Raw genomic sequence first — 19,289 nt, forward strand, 5'->3', positions numbered from 1 at the left:
GAGAGTCCAGCTGTCCCTCACCCTCAACTGCATCCAGCTGTCCAGCCCCCTCAACCGAGCCAGGATAAGTTAAAATTGACAAATGCATTGTACCCAAAATATTGTAACACCCCAGCCTTGCCTGTGCCCCCCGCACTAGAGGCTGGCGAGATTGAGATTTGGGGGTATCAGGACTTGTCTGTGCCACATGCACCTGAGTTCCTAGGGCAGGGGAGGGATGTAATCCAGGGCGAGCCTGTGCCACACGCACTAGAGCCCCATGCCACTGGGCATGCCATGGATGAGGGAAGGGCCACCTTGAGGCTAGGGGAGCCGACGCCCAGACAGGCGCCAGTCGCCTGTCAGTCCATCATTGGGGAGGGTATTGGGAAGCCCCGGGCGTCTAAGGATAACACTCAATGGAAATTTATATCTAGCCAGGAGCAGACAAGCAGTCCCCCTTCCCAGGAAGCCGTTGTGGCCAGAGCTGAGAACCCCCAGATGTGCGCACGAGGATGGTGGCTATCTGGCAGGTTCTCCCATTGGTGGATGGTTCTGTGGGGCCTATTGCTAGCAGCTGTGTGGCCTACGGCCAGCTATGTCTTAGTAGGGTGGGACTGTGCCAACCCCACCCATGTCACTGCCTTCAACAAAGAGCAGATGTTTAGCAAGGAGCCGCTACACCAGGAGGTGCCTCTGGGCCATGAGTTACATATCGTGCAACAAGTTAAGATCCGGGAGACCACGTGGTATAGCTGTCAACTCACAGTATCCCAGTGGACATTCAGGTGTGGAGTCTGGGGCCACCTGAAGGTGACGTCGGTCCCCACCCTCATGCGGCCAACCAAGATTGACCCAGAGACTTGCCGGGACCTGGCCCGGAGCCGAGTCTACACCCTGCAAGCCATTGACGTTCCAGCTGAACCACCCCCTGTTCTTCACCCTTGATATGGTGGGAGCACTGGTCAACAACCCCGAGGGGGTGGGTTGTGAAGGGGAGGACGTCCATTTTGAAGGCCAACTGTACCGCAATGAGTTAGTGCTCCAGGAGCGACGGCTGCTGGTCAAGGAGGAGACCTACGTAGTTGAGAACGGACGGGTGGAGTCCCAGTCCGACCACCTGACCCTGGCGTGTCCCCAGTCTGAGCTGTCCTGCGTCACCGGAGAGGCCACGTACGTGTGGGACCACCTGGGGAGAGATGCCCCTTGAGGCCCCTTGAGAAGAGGTAGCGGCCAACTGCTGGAAGCTCCAGCAGCTAGACCCGGCCCATCCGGTGCGTGTCCAGGGGAGCACGTTCTCTATCTTGAGGGGAGATGTATTGCTCCAGCTTACCTGCCAGCGTAATAAATACGTGGTAAGGGAGAGCAATGAATGCTGGGACAAGGTGCCGGTGGAGCCCACAGGATTTGTAGATGCCGTGAGAAAGGTGTATAGCGGTCCCGCCACCGAGATTCCCTGCTCCTCCACCTACCCCCTAACTGTACACGCCGAGGAAGGGTGGATAGAGCTAACTCCAGCCCCTAAGAAGAGGCCGCCCCCGCTGGATACACCCAAACAACTGCTGACCGAGCCCTTGGATGACTTTAGCTCGGGAGGGTTGTATTCCCAGGCCGAGCTGAATGATTGGCAGCAGCTACTATCGTTTCCGGCGTATAAGGCAGCCATGCTGACCGGCCTTTCTTATGGCTCCTGCGTCCAGCAGGGAAGCTGTTCAGCCACCGGAGACCATGGCATAGTGTCCTATAATATTGACCGACTGGTGGAGGAAGGGGAGGAAACCCTGGATGTCTGGGCTGGATTTAGACAAGCCATTCACGAGTGGGGAGATGGTGCAGCCATACTGTGTTTGTTGCTGTTGATTCTCAAGCTACTGGGAGACTTAACCATCATCTCCTGGCAGCTGCACAAGGAGGTGTAGGTGCCGCCCTGAACGCGATGTCGCAAGTATTCCTGTATCACCCAACCTTGTATCGTAAGGCCTTGGCCAGGGCCAGGGCCAACCATGCCAAGTCCCGGGACTTTTCAGTGGACTGGGATGCCAATCCTATTGGCCGGGAAGCAGCCTAGGAAATGGTGTCTATGAAATCAGCCGATAGTGGGAATGACCGCCTAGGCAAGCCTGGGCCGCACTCCGGAAAGCCCCGCGGCCCCTCGGGAGGCCAGGCTGCCGCCCAGACAGTCAACCTTGTAGCCAGTGCTCCAGCCGCTGCCACCGCCAACCAGAACGCCCCGTTGCTGACAGGCCCCGCAGCGGCCGCGCCCCATGGTGGCCTGACACCCGCTGGCACCGAGCTACGTGCCCAACAAAAGCCAGCCTCTACCTTCTACCCCACGTTGGGGGCCCACCAACTCTAAAAAGCACCACTAGGATTCCATTGAATTGTTAACCCTTGTAAATAATAGTCCCATAATGAGTGGGCCGAAGGCCTCCACCACTGTCGGAAGTCTGGTGGGGAAAACCCCCTCCCAGCCTTCCGAGGGGAGAGTTGTGGTATTCGGCGACCCTGAGCCATGTTATGTGGCAACCCTGACCTTGGTTCGGAGAAGGGCCGAGGGCCCTCCCCCGAGTACCGGGGAAGGGGTCAGCCTGACCCCTCCCTATGCTTTAAAATTAATGATAGATTTTGACAGCCGTATTATGGCTAAGCTGCATTGTTTGGTTCCCCCACCCCTTCCAGGGATGGGGGATCATTGTTGCCCATTTTGATTAATGTATATGTATTTATATTGATTTTGCTTTAGTATTATTTATTCCAAGCTGTGTATTTATTATTTGTTGTATTATAAATTAGTAGCCTTTGGACCCTGAATAAAGTAACATCTGAATAGACTTTGTTTGTTATTTAGTGATAGCTAGAGAAGCCCAGCTTCTCTATAATTATACATGTCCACGTCTGTTCGCAATGCCGTAGTCATTTGAACTTGGGTAACGGCCATTTAACCGAGGCGGTTACCACACAATCCTTATAATAAAGTAACAGGATGTTTGTGTGTTTGTATGTTTGTACCAAAGGATCTCGCTAACCGCTGAACCGATCGGGTTCTCCTTAACAGGGTAGATTCTCATACGTCCCGAGAAGGTTTATAACTATTTAGGGGGAGGGTACCACCACCCTCCCTAGAGAAATTAATCTTTTTTTAAATTTCTCGATTTTAGAAAGAGAGTTCAACGAAAAATAAACGTCAAACGCAAAAAAGCCATATTTTAAATATAAAAAAAAAACATTTAAAGTGCCACTAGAGGCCTCTAGGGGGCGTAGCCGCTAGTGTTACTTATAAGTTATAGACAGTTTTTCCGCAGGTAGTAAAATAAGAAATTACAGAATTATTTCCATAAATTTTGGTCCTTGGGGGCCTTACAAACTGTTTTAATATATCTTTTATTTTTATAGAGCTGTTACTCTATAATATTTATTTGTCCTTTCGTTTGTCACTTTCTTAACAACGCAGAGAGAGAGAGGGGACAATAGGTTGTTTATTACACTAGCCCCAAAAGTTTATTATAACGTTTTCTTATTCGTTGGTCTAACAACTTTGGGGACTTTTTATTTACTTTATACCTGAGCTGGTATAGCCAAATAATTTCTGTAGCTGTCACGGCCCATAGTCTGAGATACCCTAAAATAAAAGATTAGTTATTTATCCCATCGTATTATAGACAGCTTGCCGCAGATATTAATATGAAAAGAGGGGGGGGGGGGGGAGAAAGTGACACTTTTTGAAACCAAAACTAAAAGTCAAAGGAACTCAACTAAAAAAAGAGTTACAGGTCTGACATTTTGCATGGCAGTTGCTTTATAGGGGTACAATATGGAACTGTGAAAAAACGGCGGCGCAACCGCCGAAAACCGCCAAGAAAAGGCAAAAAAAATTCGGCGCGAAACGGCGGTTGCGCCGTGGTTTCTTCACAGTTCAATATTGTACCCCTATAAAGCAACTGCCATGCAAATCTCAGACCTGTAACTCTTTTTTTAGTTGAGTTCTTTTGTTGACTTTTAGTTTTGGTTACAAAAAGTGTCACTTTCGCCCCCCCCCCCCCCTTTATAAGATTTAAGTGGCCGAAGGCTTGGACTAACAATATTTTTTTTATTTTTATATTCATGAAAATTTGTCTACTACGATACTAAACATGATTTTTCAGTATGGCTGATAACTGGTTCTAATCCAGCGTGTATTAATCGGTTTCTAAGCCATACTTTTTTACTTTTCTGGTTCTTAAAACTAAGAAGCAAAGCTTTTCTATAATTAGGTTAAAATGATTTAGAAAGTATAGCAAATCTAAAATCGTTAGTAGAATGGCCTGTCTATTTAAAACATGCCTTAAATAAAAAAAATAAATTACCTTAAAAAGCGCCCTCTGCTGTTTTCTTTCAGGTCCAAGTAGTAGCGTCTATTGTCCTAAACAGGAATGACAACATCCATAAGTAGTGAAGCACAAAATCTTTTATGAAAAAAGTAAAAGCGGATGAAAAAACTGCTTAAAAGCAGTCCGACCGTTATGGATGATTTGTACTTGATTATGCTCTATCTTGATAAAAATGTTGATAAGAAGTTTCAGCCTTGTATATCTGATAGGAGCCGAGAAAAAAACGTTTAGTGTCTGACGGACGGACAGACGGACATTTGAAATTAAAGAGAAGCTTCGCTACTAAATCAAACCAGAGATGGAGGGGACCATGGACTGTTTATTACACTAGTTCCCAAAGATTTATAATAACTAGGGTTGGCAATCCGTTTCCGAATCCGCTTCCGGATTCTTAATTGGTAAGCTAAAATTAGCGTCTTTAGTTTTTTCTTTCAACTCCCGCTTTTTGAAGGCAAAGATTATTATCATTATATATAAAATCTGTTTCGATTCTCGGAAGTGAGAAAACCAAGAACATTAATTTTTATGACATATGTAGCACTTAATTTTTTTTAATTAAAAAAAAGCCTTTTAAAATATTGCTAGAATCCGGAGTCCGAATCCGGAATCCGCCAAAAATAAGAATCCGGAATCCGCGAGAATCCGCCATTTTTTTGAGGGATTCTTGTAAGAATCCGAATCCGGTCCAAAAATTTGACGGATTGCCATCCCTAATAATAACATTTTCTTTCTCATTGGGGACTTCAGTGAGTTTTTAATGGTTGGTGCCGCCTCTGGGGGCGTAGTTACTAGAAGTAGACAGATCCTAAAATGGTTTTAGGCTATTTTGGTAAAGGTTTTACCTTAATCATAATCTCCGACATGAGTTTACCATCCTCAGGGGGTGGGATGTCGGGGTTGTGAGGGGGCAGACTGCTGTAGTGCTCGCTAAAATATAAACAAATATTATGGCGACATCACAAGTAGGGTTTGAAAAATACCCGGGTTTTTAATAAATAACGCAGCCCAGTGTTTTTTTAAAATAAAACACAGGGGTTTTATCGTTTATTTTGGGTTTCAGTGAATCATTTTTCTGAAAATGTGACTTTGCTTAAAGATGATTTAAGAGGACATTTTAAACTTGAAAGACAATACAAAAACTGATCCCTCTTATGAATGAAAAAAAAAGTTTTTGGGAGGGAGAGGACATTAGACTGTTTATTATATGTTTTCTTATACGTTGGTTTAACAACTTTGGGGACTATTTTGAATTTTGATTAAGTCAAAACATTTCAACCAATAATTGCAATTTTTAGAAAGGGTAATTTTGTGTATCTTATTTTGGGGTGTACTGTACATCAATTTATTGGCCTTATCTTATCCCTTGAGTTCCCTAAATTAATATAAATTCCCAATTATGATCAACAAAATTGTTCGTTTTTAAAATTGAAGTATTGGTTATAAAATGTCTTGACACTGTTAAAGCATGAAAGCATCCAAAGTAAATAAAAGTAACCAAAATAAATGAAAGTATCAAAAGAAAATGAAAGTAACCAAAATAAATGTATGTACTCAAAGTAAATGAAGGTTCCCAAAGTAAAAAAAAAGTACCAAATCAAATAAAAATATCCAAAGTATATGAAAGTCCCCAAAGTACCTGAATGTTGACAAATGATCCCTGAACTCGGCAGCTGTGGACAGTGCCAGAAAAATTTGGTCCCTCCGTCCGTCGGCAGCTATCTCCGCCACCTAAACAAAACATATTAAAGACTAGGGTTGGGCCGGATATCCGGCAATTTCCAATATTCGGCCAGATACCGGATACTAAAACTTTCCGGTTACAGGATATCCGGCTGACTTTTACGCCGGATATCCGGTAATTTGCCGGATATCGAACGTTGGCCAGATATCCAGCCCAACCCTACTAGAGACGTTAAAAATAGTGTCCTAGTGCAGCTATGTCAGGCGCATGATATAAATAGTATAATATGTGAGAGTAATGCCTTGGCCTGTAAATAGGCACAACTCATTACCATACACAGTTAGGACTTCTCAGACAAAGGTGGTGTAATCAAAGGGTAGGTTGTCTTGTTGGGCAACGCAATACCCATCTGGCGAATGGACGTTTTACACCGCATTTATGGTATAAAATGGTATAAGCGAAACATCTCTAAAATAAAGTCTTAAAAATGTAAGTATTTCCTATCCTTAGTTAAACCATATCCTGTAGGTATCTAAGCAAAGCAGTTTTCAAAAAAATATATGTCCAATTTTGTTTAGACTTATATATTTATATTCTGCTTATTCAGTTCTAAAACTACAAGTGTTAATGTTTGTTTGTCCTACCGTTTCAGAGCTTCGCTTTTATGGATAACTATGATTGTATCATATTCCTATACATAAAAATCAGAGATCTAGGGGAATAAGGCAGGGGTGTATATTCTGCACAAGATTAATTTTTTCCCCTGCTGCAAAAATTTTATTTTTCCCCTCCTAGTTATTTTCAGCAAGGAAGGGGAAAATTGGAAAAATATTTTCAGAACTCTTCATTTCATTCATACCCTCTCCCACACATTCTTTAAGTTTTTTTTCACCAAGGAGGAGAGAAAAATGAACAAGAAAGTTTCCAGTTGCCTTAATTTGTACATTTTTTCCCCCTAACCACATATTTTTTATTTAGCAGGGTAAACCATCCAGAATACATTATACACCCCTGGAATAATGCAATGACAGATATACATTGATCCCCAATGATTATTTACCAAATCACCCCTTTTGTAGATTACAATTAGTTATTGAAAAGTTAGGACCTCTTACCTTGATAAACTTTCCCCTCCGGTTCTCTTTGACATCCAGGTAGTAGCGCTTAGTTTGGATTTGAACCATCTTGGTACACAAGTCCTTCTCATAAGGGGCTAAACAAAGCAGAAAACTATTGGTGGCATATTGAACTATTGGAACTTGAAGTAGAGAGAGGTAATTTTCAATTTTAGGGGGTAATTTTTTTCTAGGGGCAAGGTGGAAACCTCCCCAAAACTAATTATCAACCCATTCTATATCAGTTCAGCGGTTAGAGAGATCTATTTGTTACATATACATACACAGACAGACATCCTGTTCCTTTCATATTAGGATAGTGGAGTACCTCATGGTTGCATATAAGGTCCTTAAGATTAATTAACTTATGCGGGCGGGGATGCTGTCCATGACACTCAAACGCCATGGTCAAACAACCCAGGATAACTAAGGGGAGACATGTCTCCTTTTCTGTCCAAACACCCGGGGTATTAGGTTAAGTAACACCCATCAGACAACCAACACTTTGAAGTCCTTAATAATGGTAATAAGTTGGGCCAAGGCGTTTCCCCTACTCTAACTATTTACATCGCGCACCTGAAATAGCAGCAGTAGGAACCATTTTAAACGTCTGTAGTTATGACGAAGTGTTAAGCCGCGATTCGGAACTATCACCTCCCCGACGAGCGGATGTGCTACATGTTGAGCCACGGTCGCAGGTTTAGAACCTTAATGTAAACTTACCATAGCCTTCCTGGAGATTGCCACCTTTCTGAAATAATATAACAATGGGTCAGTTCTAGGAAAATCAAATTAATAGGATAATTATATCATACATAAAATGTTGTCAAATGTCAAAAAAATCATAATGTTATAAATGGACGTAAGACTTTCTGGTAGATTATACAGTTGCTACGCTTTCTAAATCCTACCTATATGTTATAAGAATCATCACGCAAAGTTTGAAATCGATAGGACAATTCTAACATGTCTAAATTAACGGAAAGATCTAACTGTCCCACACAGACCGATCGACCCTAATTATAGAAAAGCTTCGCTTTAAAAAAAAAACATCTCTGAACCAAAGCTTGCATATCAAGTGCTTGATTACACGGTCAAACGTCATTTAGACAAAGAAACCTGTAATTGCATAATCTATTATTAGATCTAACTGCATGGTATTGAGTTGCACATATTTTGGGCCAATGCATTACCCCTACTATTTATGTCATGCACTTGACATAGCAGCAATAGGAAACATCTTTAACGCCCAAGATTGGAACATATGAGGGGGGGGGCAAGTAAGATAGCCTTAAACCATCTCGGGACATATGAAAACCTTCCCTAAACCCCCCCCCCCAAAAAAAAACAGAAAGAATTGTAAAGAACAAACAGACAGACAGACATCTTGTGCTGATAATTTAGTAAGTTTACCAGCGGTTTCGCTCCTAGCCTCTAGGGGCTTTGACCCAAAAGGCAATTTAAAAAAAAAATTAAGTATTTCTGGTGATGCCAATTTTATGTGAAGTAGTTTCCCCAGAAAACAATTTATGTTGGGGGGGGGGGGGGAGGGATTTTAATTTTTGGGGGGTTGGGGGTGTCCACCCCCCCCCCCCCCAAGAAAACAGCTTAAAACCACCACATGAGTATGACCAATAGGTATATACCCTGAAGAGTAGAGCCCAATCGGTTCAGTGGTTACTGAGATCTTAAGCTTCAGACAGACATCGTTCTACTTTATATATATTAATAGACTACTTTGTATTATTGATAGAATTGGTTTGAACGACTAGAGTACCTATCACAATAAATCGCCGTTTACATTATCCTTGTGAGAGATACATACAATACGATATTTAAACCATTTTGACATTTGAAATGTTCCACTTTAAATTGATCTTTCTTACAGTCTAATACCCAATTAAAGAGCTTTGATGCATGTATGAAATCATTCCTAATCGTTCATAGAATCACAATTTTAAAGATTATAGTAAGGGGGGGGGGGGGAGTTCTGACACTTTTGCGTAACAGTGATTATAGGCTTTGTCTTTGGACTGAGAGGATAGGTTATTAGGGATAAAATCATTCTTATATGATGAATTTCCCCCAGATTTAAGATTTTTTGGATAGGCCTCCAGGTTCCGGAGCTCCAGGCCTCCAGGTGGTCTCTGTACAGGTAAAAATTAAAAATAAGATTTTTTTTTGAAGAGTTAGAAGTTAACTTATAAAACAAAATATACTTCTTTTTGATTGTTATTTACATATTTGAAGAAAAAACATACTTATTTTGTCTCATAAGCAGACATCTAACTCTGAAAAAAAAAAAAATTTTTTTTTCATTTTTACCTGTCGAGAGACAACCTGGAGCTCCGGAACCTGGAGGCCTATCCAAAAAATCTTAAATCTGGGGGAAATTCATCATATAAGAATGATTTTATCCCTAATAACCTATCCTCTCAGTCCAAAGACAAAGCCTATAATCACTGTTTACGCAAAAGTAGCAGAACTTCACCCCCCCCCCTTGAACATCTAATGATCTAGGTATGTGGGTATTTCATTAAAAAAAAGGTTACTTATCGCATAGTATTATAGACAGCAATCCGTGGATAGTAAATTAAAATAATACAAGATTAAAACCAGTTTTGTTACCCCCCGGACACCACAAAACTAGGCCAACAAAACTGGTATTAATTTTATAAGTTTTACTTTAATATTAGTGGAAAATTGTCTATAATCAGGTGCTATGTTTGATTTTTAAGTATGGCTAGCTGAACCGATTCTAATACACAAGATACAAATCGGTTTAAAAGCCATACTTGAAAATACATTGTGCTATATCGGATTCTTTGATTTTAATTTATCTAGTTTTGGCAATGGTGATTCCTGGGGGGATTATGAATAAAGTTAATGCCTTACCTTTACAGAGAAGACTTTACTGGGCTTCCTTTCTGTGCTCATTTTTTATTCTTTCTTTCTTTTGTATACGAGTGTGCATTCATGGTTATCCGTTTCATTACCGCTGGATTAAAACCCGGTTCTAAGCTATACCATCTTCATATTGCCAGCGGAAAGCTGTCTATAATCTTTTTCCGCACGAGTGAGACAATATTTTTCATGTATTATTTAATGTTTTCTCCTAATAGAAAAGTAGCAAATCTGTCTGTCTGTCTATCAATTGTCTAGCTAAAAGCTGCACCGATATGGAGCGATATATCTTATGAGGGTGGTGGTACACTCACCCAAAATAGTTATAAACCTGCCCAGGACCTATGAGAATCTACATTGTAAAGGAGTCCCATATTAGTTCATTGGGTAGCAAGATCCTTTGGTACAAACAGACATCCTGCAACTTTAATACAAAGAATAGCGGTTGCGGTCCTCGCATCTACAGGCTCCATATTCGAAGGAATAGGGAAGGGCATAAAACTAGCCTAAAACCATCTCAGGACCTAAGAGAAGCTACATTGTAAAGAAGAACCATATTGGTTCAGTGGGTAGCAAGATCCTTAGATACAGACAAACAGACATCCTGTAACTTTTATATAAAGATATAGAATGCACACCTCCTCTTAACTGCTAAGTTAATCTCTGTTAAAAGAGATTTAACAACTCCCGCGTGTTCTGAAAAAAAATAATAAGGATGACATGACTTATTGGACGTACAGACTTTCTGGTGTAGATTGTACATTTGCTACTTCCAAAATCGTACATTATTGTTATAATAATTTTCAGGCTAAGTTTGAAATCGATAAGAGAATTTTAATTTATATTAATTGACGGAAAGAGCTTACTGTCCCCGACGGACGGCCGGACCTACCCTAATTATAGAAAAACTTCGCTTTTAATAAATACTAAAAATCATTTTTAAAACTAAACCATAGCCAAGGTGAAAGTTAGTTATAATAAACAAACAAAAATAGACGGACATACAGACAGAAATCTTTTTGGACATGGGCAATATGATTGAAGAAAAAGCAATAATGGCTGGTTTGGATAAGACCTAAAGTCGTTTCAATCCGAAGGGGGAATACCTGGATTTTACTAGTGATCATCTAACTAATATGTAAACATAGAGTATTGCAATTCTAGGCAAACTATTGATATATATCTATCCATTTCAGAATTTTATTTCTTATTTTATATAAGGAATTTTGAAAGATCGCGTTTTAAGATGTCGGACGAAGGCGACGGCGGTTTTAACTGGCGGATGAACTACGAAAGAAGAGATGACAGCGGTGAAATGTAAGTATTAATAGGACCTTTTAAGACATTAAGAATTAGTGGCTTGCCACACAAAACTTTTCGGCTGTTAGCCGCCAACATGAACTTAATATTTGTCAACTCATGTCAGATAGGATCAATTTATAAATATAGTCGGGGATGTGGATAAAGACATTACGGGATAAAGGATATACCCCTTTTAAGAGGCCGAGATTAAATTAACTTAAAATTAAAAGCACTATTTACATTTGAGACTATTCTTAACTGTTAAGAACAATCTGGGTTGAGAAATACTGAGTCAGATCATGGTCTTTGAAATATTGAAACAATGGTCTTGAACAATTTGGTTGTAGTATTTGTTTATATGACATGAGTTGACAGACTTCATACATAGCTTTTAACTGAGGATACCCTGAGGGTGCAGTTATACTTGAACTACATATGTATGAAGTATTGTTATTGGTTCTATAGTCCGTAACTATGGATGTCTTTAAGGACACAGTTACATATGGGACTGTAAACCAGTATGAACATCCACTTTGGATTTTATAGCTGTAACCGAAATTATCCTTTGGGATTAGGTTATATTTAGGCTATAAATCTGGATGAACATCCACTTTGGATTTATAGCTGTAACCGAAATTATCCTTTGGGATTTGGTTATATTTAGGCTATAAATCTGGATAAACATCCACTTTGGATTTATAGCTGTAACCGAAATTATCCTTTGGGATTAGGTTATATTTAGGCTATAAATCTGGATGAACATCCACTTTGGATTTATAGCTGTAACCGAAATTATCCTTTGGGATTAGGTTATATTTAGGCTATAAATCTGGATGAACATCCACTTTGGATTTATAGCTGTAACCGAAATTATCCTTTGGGATTAGGTTATATTTAGGCTATAAATCTGGATGAACATCCACTTTGGATTTATAGCTGTAACCGAAATTATCCTTTGGGATTAGGTTATATTTAGGCTATAAATCTGGATGAACATCCACTTTGGATTTATAGCTGTAACCGAAATTATCCTTGGGATTAGGTTATATTTAGGCTATAAATCTGGATGAACATCCACTTTGGAATTATAGCTGTAACCGAAATTATCCTTAGGGATTAGGTTATATTAACGCTATAAATCTGGATGAACATCCACTTTGGATTTATAGCTGTAACCGAAATATCCTTAGGGATTAGGTTATATTAACGCTATAAATCTGGATGAATACCTATTATTGATATAATAGTTTTAACTGATGACATCCTTAGCGATACAGTTATATATTGAACTATCAATAAGTATGAACATCCACTTTGGATTTTATAGCTGTAACCGAAATATCCTTAGGGATTAGATTATATTAATGCTATAAATCTGGATGAATACCTAATATTGATGGTAATAGTTTTAACTGATGATATCCTTAGGGACACAGTTATATATCGAACTATCAATCAGTATGAACATCCACTTTTGATTTTTTAGCTATAACTAAAATTATCCTTAGTAATTAAGTTATATTTTGGCTATAAATCTGGATGAATACCTAATATTGACAGTAATAGTTTAACTGATGATATCCTTGGGGATACAGTTATATATTGAACCATCAATCAGTATGAACATCCACTTTGGATTTTATAGCTCTAACTGAAATCATTTCTCTTATAGTTCCATTGCATAGAAATTTTACCTTGTAACTTCTCAAATTTACCTCAGTATTCTTTGCCTCAAATTCGTCCGACATCTAATTTCTTCTCACCCTGCACACAGTCTGATTTTAAATTTTTAAAGAAAAAAAAATTTCCTTACTTTCTAGCCCTTTCATCACTAGAGAAAATTTCCGCTATAATCATCAATAATTTTAACAGTTTAACTATTGCATCGTATTATACACAACTTATATCACGGGAAGTAGAAATAAAGGAAGGGGCTAGGGGCCAACCATGGAGAACCGTTTCAAAATCAATAAGATAAAGGTAGATGTTGTATTCTATTAATATAATTGTCTACAATATAATGTTCTATAAGTTTGGGACCTTCTTCAGTATGAATGGTGACTGGATTTAATCCAGCGGATATAAATCAGTTTTGAACCCATACTAAGAAAGTAATAAAATACTTGTCAAATTGTACTCTTTCCATTAACAATGGTATTTTTGTTACAGTTTCAAAAAGATCTGGAGGCTGGCAGACAGCGACTATTCCAAGTATGAAGCTCCTTTTCATCATCCAAATGACTGATTTCTAATCATGAAGATCAATACCACCAACGTGGATGGGATGTTTGACATCATCAGAACAAGTGGTACTCAGAAAGGTTCAATTTAGAACAGTAGTCTACTATACTCAAAGTTAATAGATTATATTATAATACTAGTGGATGCGCCCCTAGTATCTAGGGGCTATATATTCGAAGGGATATGGAATGGCAGAAAAAACCTGAAACTATACCCAGACTTTTTTTTATAAAAATAAAATAGCCTAAAACCATCTCAGGACCTATATAAAGCTTTTCTTTGAAAGAGAACCATATCGGTTCAGCAGTTAGCGAGATCCTTCGCTGCAGACAAAATAAAAAGCTTGCTACTTTATATAATAGGATTATATTAAGCTAATTTATTTACATTATTCATAACTAATGTAAATTTTTCTCGTTCAGATTTGACAAGATCTGGAGGATGGCCAAAGGAGACTATTCCAAGTATTAAGGTCCGTTCAATCAACCTACTGACTGGATCTTGATTATGAAGACCAATACCGCTAATGTGGACGGTATGATAGACTTGGTCGTTTGTTGGAAAGGAACCAAAAGAATCATTGTTTGATCCTGCACTAATATTCAGACAGTACATGATTAGATTTCATGACTGTGTCTCTTACACTTCAACAACAATCACAAAACAGGGAAGGTGGGGGATATGAAACATTAAAATGAAAGGGGAGGGAGTATCATAAGTTTTATTTGCTTGTAAATGGGGATTGGATTTTAGCCGTTTTAAACTGTACTCGGGGCAAGGAGGGGGTTTCATTGATTGTTAAGATTAGGAAATTCATTTATGTCAGATAGTGTTAAATATAAACAAAAGGTACTAAGACAAATATTAAACTAATTGCCTTTCAAGACTATATTATTCAAATTGTAGTCAAAAGGTTCTATATAAAGGGGTAGTTGCACGAAGTGCATTATAACTCTAAATTACCTTGTGAACTGCATAAATTTTCAGTTCAATAGTTTTAACTACATCTATAGGACATATATTAGAAAGAATTTCCTTTTAGTTTTAAAAATACTATAACTTGAAAATCTTATTTTTGGATATATGTAACTTAAATGGCTATTTTTATTTTCAATAACAGCATGAGGACTATCTTGGGTTTGCCAAATTGATTGCTATTTATTGTAATACAAAATTACATATATAAGATGGTAAATTTTATAACTTATGCTTAGTATCAAACTTGCTAAATGCACCTTGTGCAGCTATCCCTTTAATAAAAATATATATTAGAGGGGTTTCCTCACAAAACTGATAATGTTGTAACCTTCAGACACTCATAACTAAGATTTGCTATCTTCTATAAAACATGATGCTGAAATTGTGTACTAACAAAGTAAAAATAAGCATCAAAATGAAATTGCTTCAACACGTGCTTTATCAAGAGGTAAATGAATATAATGAAAAGAAACATACAAAGATCTACTCCAAAAGACAACTAAAAACTCCCTATTTTTTTATTGTTTCTTTCATACAGTCAGACACTCACACCCATCCAATTAAAGAGAAACTGCAATTATAGACATTAAAGGCCATTTATTTATATTTATATTTACACCTCATAGTTTTAGCATTGAATCTTTAACATTGAAAGCTATTTACGACATAAAAGTTGAAAATATAGATTTAAATCCTCCTTAAAAGAAAAATTAATCAAATAAACTTACAATCTTTTGATTATGAGAAATCAAAAGATTTTCCATTTTTGCCCTTTAATTTAGTAAAATAACCAAACTTAAGAAATTCCCCCCCCCCCCACTCTTTTCATTTTTTATTTATGTTTTATTTTGATTTTTCTTTTCGTTATGAAGTATCTCATTCTGCATCGTCCTAGTAGTTTTACATCTGTTGGTGAACCATCTGATCTCAATAATCAAACAAAATATACTTATAATGCTTGTTAAATGTTCAACAAAATCGCTAGTTGTTTGCCTTAATTTATAATTATTATACAATTAGGTAGATGGGTACCTAATATTTAAGAAGTAGCTTAATGCTCTTCTACTCTTGAGATCAGATCCTAATATTTACCATAAAATGCATGGGAAAATTGGAACTTATTTTCTTTTCCTTTTTCTAATAAGATTTCTAATTTGATAATTGGAAGCAATTTTAACAACCTTGCATTATAGGCGAAGAAATATTGATAATATGACCAAGCATCCTATTCTAAACTTTTACTAAAGATTTATACAAATATATTTTTTGGAGAAACATTATTTTGTTAAATTTGGATAATGGCAAGACAATGAACTTATATCTATTGTTTAGGAAGGTTGGTAACAATTTAGGACTGAATTAGTTTCCCCTACATGTTTCCAGCAAGAATGAAACCTAAAAAAGGATAACAATGCCGATAAGTAGTGTAACAAAAACATATCAAAATATTTTTAGAAAACAAGTAATATATAGCGTGCATGCTAATAAATCAGAGGTATTGTCTAAAATACTTTTCATTGCAAATTTCCTACCTTTTGTAGGTACTAAGAAACAACTCTTAGAATTACTAGTAACTATGTCTTATTGTTAATAGTTAAAAAAATCTATGGAATTCTTGTCTTCATCCAGGGGAACAAAAATCCTTAGGATGATAACATTTTATTATTTGATTCTATTACCCACAAATAGGACAATAACAAAGATATGTGAAGCAAGATATGAAGGCTAACTATATTTTAACTAAAATATTCTCCATGAAAATGAGAATGTCAACAAGAATCTTAATCTTTAATAAGAATAGAATGGAACTACTTTCAGGATAATTTTGGGTTTCTGTTAGTAACCTTAGGCTTTAGACATCTAAAAAGAATTTCTTAATCCCTCAACAGATCTATTGTACAGATGTATATACAGATAATAACAACCCCCCCCCCCTTTTTTTAAATTATGTTTTTTGTCTGATAGCAATTATTTTCTACTACTGGGTTGTTATATTCCCATTACCATTGACTGAATTTCAAAGACCAAATGGAAAGTCAGCCCAAGGTCATTGCGACAGGGAAATACGGTTATTTAACCCTTACTCCTTCTAGTGTTTTACGCTAATAACCATGATACAAAAACACTTTAATGTAAATTTATGTTTGTTTTTTTGTTTTTTTTTCTAATTTATTGTTGGTTAGAAAACATTGAAATATGTTATTAAAGGTACTTAGGTTCTTATTTTAAAAAAATAGTTTTCAATTTTTGGCACATTTAGTTAATGGAATAAAACCCCACTAGTGGGCACAGGTGAAAAGAATATCAGTACTGTTAATCATATTATGTCTGTACTGAACCAAAAATTGGCAACCCGTGAAAGTATACTTTTATCCTGACCTTGCCCCACTGTGCTTAGTAAGAAATACTACTGATTTTGTAATTGTATCAAAGTCACAATATCGAATTATAATAGTAGTTTATATGACTACTAAAAACACTTAGTGCCTAGTCACTCCTGATACATTCGGTATATTGGATAAATAAAAACATTAAAAATTCCAAACGCAAGTCAAATTAGGACAATATTGGCAAATGTTCAATATTAGGAATTAAATTTTGTACAAAGATGAATATAGTAGATTCATTCCAACATTGCCAATTTGTTCTCTTCCTTTCATTCTAATACCATTACGAGGAAAATTTCTTGAGCTGGTCATGGAATTTAATCAAGTCTATTTACCAAAATATGTACTTACTCTAATTCAATTATTTTTAACCCTGATGTTTAGACCAAAACATAGACGTTCAAGGGTGGGAGTAACGATTCGTTTACCCCAACCAAACTTTGAAACCCCTCATTTTACCCCTTTCAATATTTTTTTTTTTACATTAAATTATACCCTCAAACCTTTCAAACCACTTATTTTACCCCTCTAAATATAAAAAGCTTGGACGTCCCTTGACCAAGTATACATATTGTTCACCTTTGCCTATTTATTGACTAAATCATTAACACTGCTTTGATGTCCTACATCACCCACAACTGATTAAAATACATCGTGGTTAGGATTTGATTTGAGTTCAGACTCAATCTCATAATCTAATTTGTATCAGAAGGAAGTCATTTCTATCATGCTTATTTCGCTAATATATCAATACTAGAAAATAGTTGCTCCAGAAATTGGCAAATGGTCCTTTGCTGAAACATCAGCCTAAATTCAAAAGGAATTCTAAAGCCTGTAAATTGCATTACATTTTATATTTACACTATGAAATAAATATTAAACATCTCTGTTTTAGACAATTTTCCTTAAATTTAAGAAGCTACTAAAGAAAAAAACTTCATTGTTACATTCCTTTAAAATATTTAGACATTTAGGTGATGTTAACCTTCACTTTATTAAGATTAACTCATTTTGAGTTCAGTATTGTGAATTGTCACTCTTGAATAAAATAAATATTGCATGGCATTAAAGATTTACTTCTGAATTAATCCATTCTAAAATGGTAGAACCTTTTATTATGACATAGGTAATATATAAGTTCATAATGCGACTAATATATTGGCTTGGAAAGCATTTATTCATGCTATCGAGAACAAGATTAAACATTACAGCCTAAATAATGTAGTATAGTACTAAATTAATATGAAAGCACATGTCTGTAAAAGGATTTTGATACTAACTACGAAAAACAGTTAGGACTGTTACTTTACTTCCTGAAAAGTATAACCTAATTTTTGAGGTGGTGTCAAGTTTCTTAAATTTCAGATGAACAAAAACGATTCTATTGATTCTATTTGTAATAATTGATTATCTGGCTAATTCTATATTACAGACTGCAAAACATACAAGAATTGTAGGTAGGTATCTAGATAAGTTTCATTAAAATCTATTTTTAGATATATCTATAGATTAACTTTTCATCATAATATAGATAAACTATGTACTGATATATACCTCTGAGAAATACAATAATTTTTGAATCTTGGTTTTAATCCTGTTTTAATCAATAGTTTGTATTAAAAAAAGAATGTGCAGAATTTTAAAAACATTAAGTACAGTGTAGGAAATTAGTATAGAAAACTTTGACATGAATATTTGTTTTCATATACTCTAAAAACAAGACATGGAAAAATCTCGTTTTCAGTGTTTTTTTTAGGATACAGGAAATCCACGATAATAAAACTACTAAAATCACGAAATTTTAATCTTCCATATCAACAATAAGTCAAGTCGAATTGCGTAATATGCAAGATGCTTATGACAGAAGCAAATATCTAAAGAATAGCATAATAACAGATACTGTAGGAAATTATTTTTTTATTCCTTTTCTAAATAACCATTCAATACTATAGATTTAGTATTACTTAGATTTTACTCCAGATCATTATGTTAAACATAATAAAAAGAAACTGGTATCTGACTAAAAAGTTACACCCATCCACCCACTTTACTGAGACCCTCCCCTTCTACTGGATGAACAAACTGACCAATGATTGATGTCTATACATAACATATGGAACACAAGTCTCCAATTTAAAAAAAAAAAAATTCGTGTTTACAATAAGAATTTTCACACATGGAGAAACAAACACCTCAATTATTTAACTAAATCTTAATTTCCACTGAACCTGTCATTAAAGTAAAAATGCAGGAGTGCATTATATTGAGTATTGTTCTTGTTGTGAAAATTAATCTGCTTGGATCTCCTAATAAAATAGCATTAAACCATCCCGGG

The 19,289-nt window shown here is 36.8% G+C and overlaps 1 protein-coding gene and 1 long non-coding RNA gene across 9 annotated transcripts in view; one reads left to right on the plus strand and one right to left on the minus strand.

Moving 5' to 3' along the window:
• The window catches only part of LOC145306867 (transcriptional regulator protein Pur-beta-like), a 54,847-nt gene that overhangs the window by 15,350 nt on the left and 20,208 nt on the right, over positions 1-19,289 (minus strand). For 6 of the 8 annotated variants that reach the window (XM_080149211.1, XM_080149212.1, XM_080149210.1 and 3 more), the window contains exons 1-8: positions 10,685-10,761; positions 10,038-10,100; positions 7,866-7,893; positions 7,143-7,240; positions 5,983-6,074; positions 5,189-5,273; positions 4,323-4,378; positions 3,541-3,598 (exon numbers count right to left, since the gene is read on the minus strand). In XM_080149211.1, the coding sequence (XP_080005337.1) occupies positions 3,541-3,598; positions 4,323-4,378; positions 5,189-5,273; positions 5,983-6,074; positions 7,143-7,240; positions 7,866-7,893; positions 10,038-10,079 (459 nt within the window). In that variant the 5' untranslated portion in view covers positions 10,080-10,100; positions 10,685-10,761. Of the gene's footprint in view, positions 1-3,540; positions 3,599-4,322; positions 4,379-5,188; positions 5,274-5,982; positions 6,075-7,142; positions 7,241-7,865; positions 7,894-10,037; positions 10,101-10,684; positions 10,762-19,289 lie in introns of those variants that run through there. The other 2 variants (XM_080149208.1, XM_080149209.1) reach the window with 2 other exon arrangements.
• On the plus strand, positions 11,104-18,736 carry LOC145307671 (uncharacterized). Its single transcript, XR_013875552.1, has 3 exons — positions 11,104-11,363; positions 13,518-13,669; positions 14,012-18,736. It is a non-coding gene; the product is annotated as an uncharacterized LOC145307671 (long non-coding RNA).

Source organism: Acartia tonsa, chromosome 15, assembly GCF_053477335.1.
Source record: "Acartia tonsa isolate MP-2025a chromosome 15, ASM5347733v1, whole genome shotgun sequence".
Lineage (NCBI taxonomy): Eukaryota > Metazoa > Arthropoda > Copepoda > Calanoida > Acartiidae > Acartia > Acartia tonsa.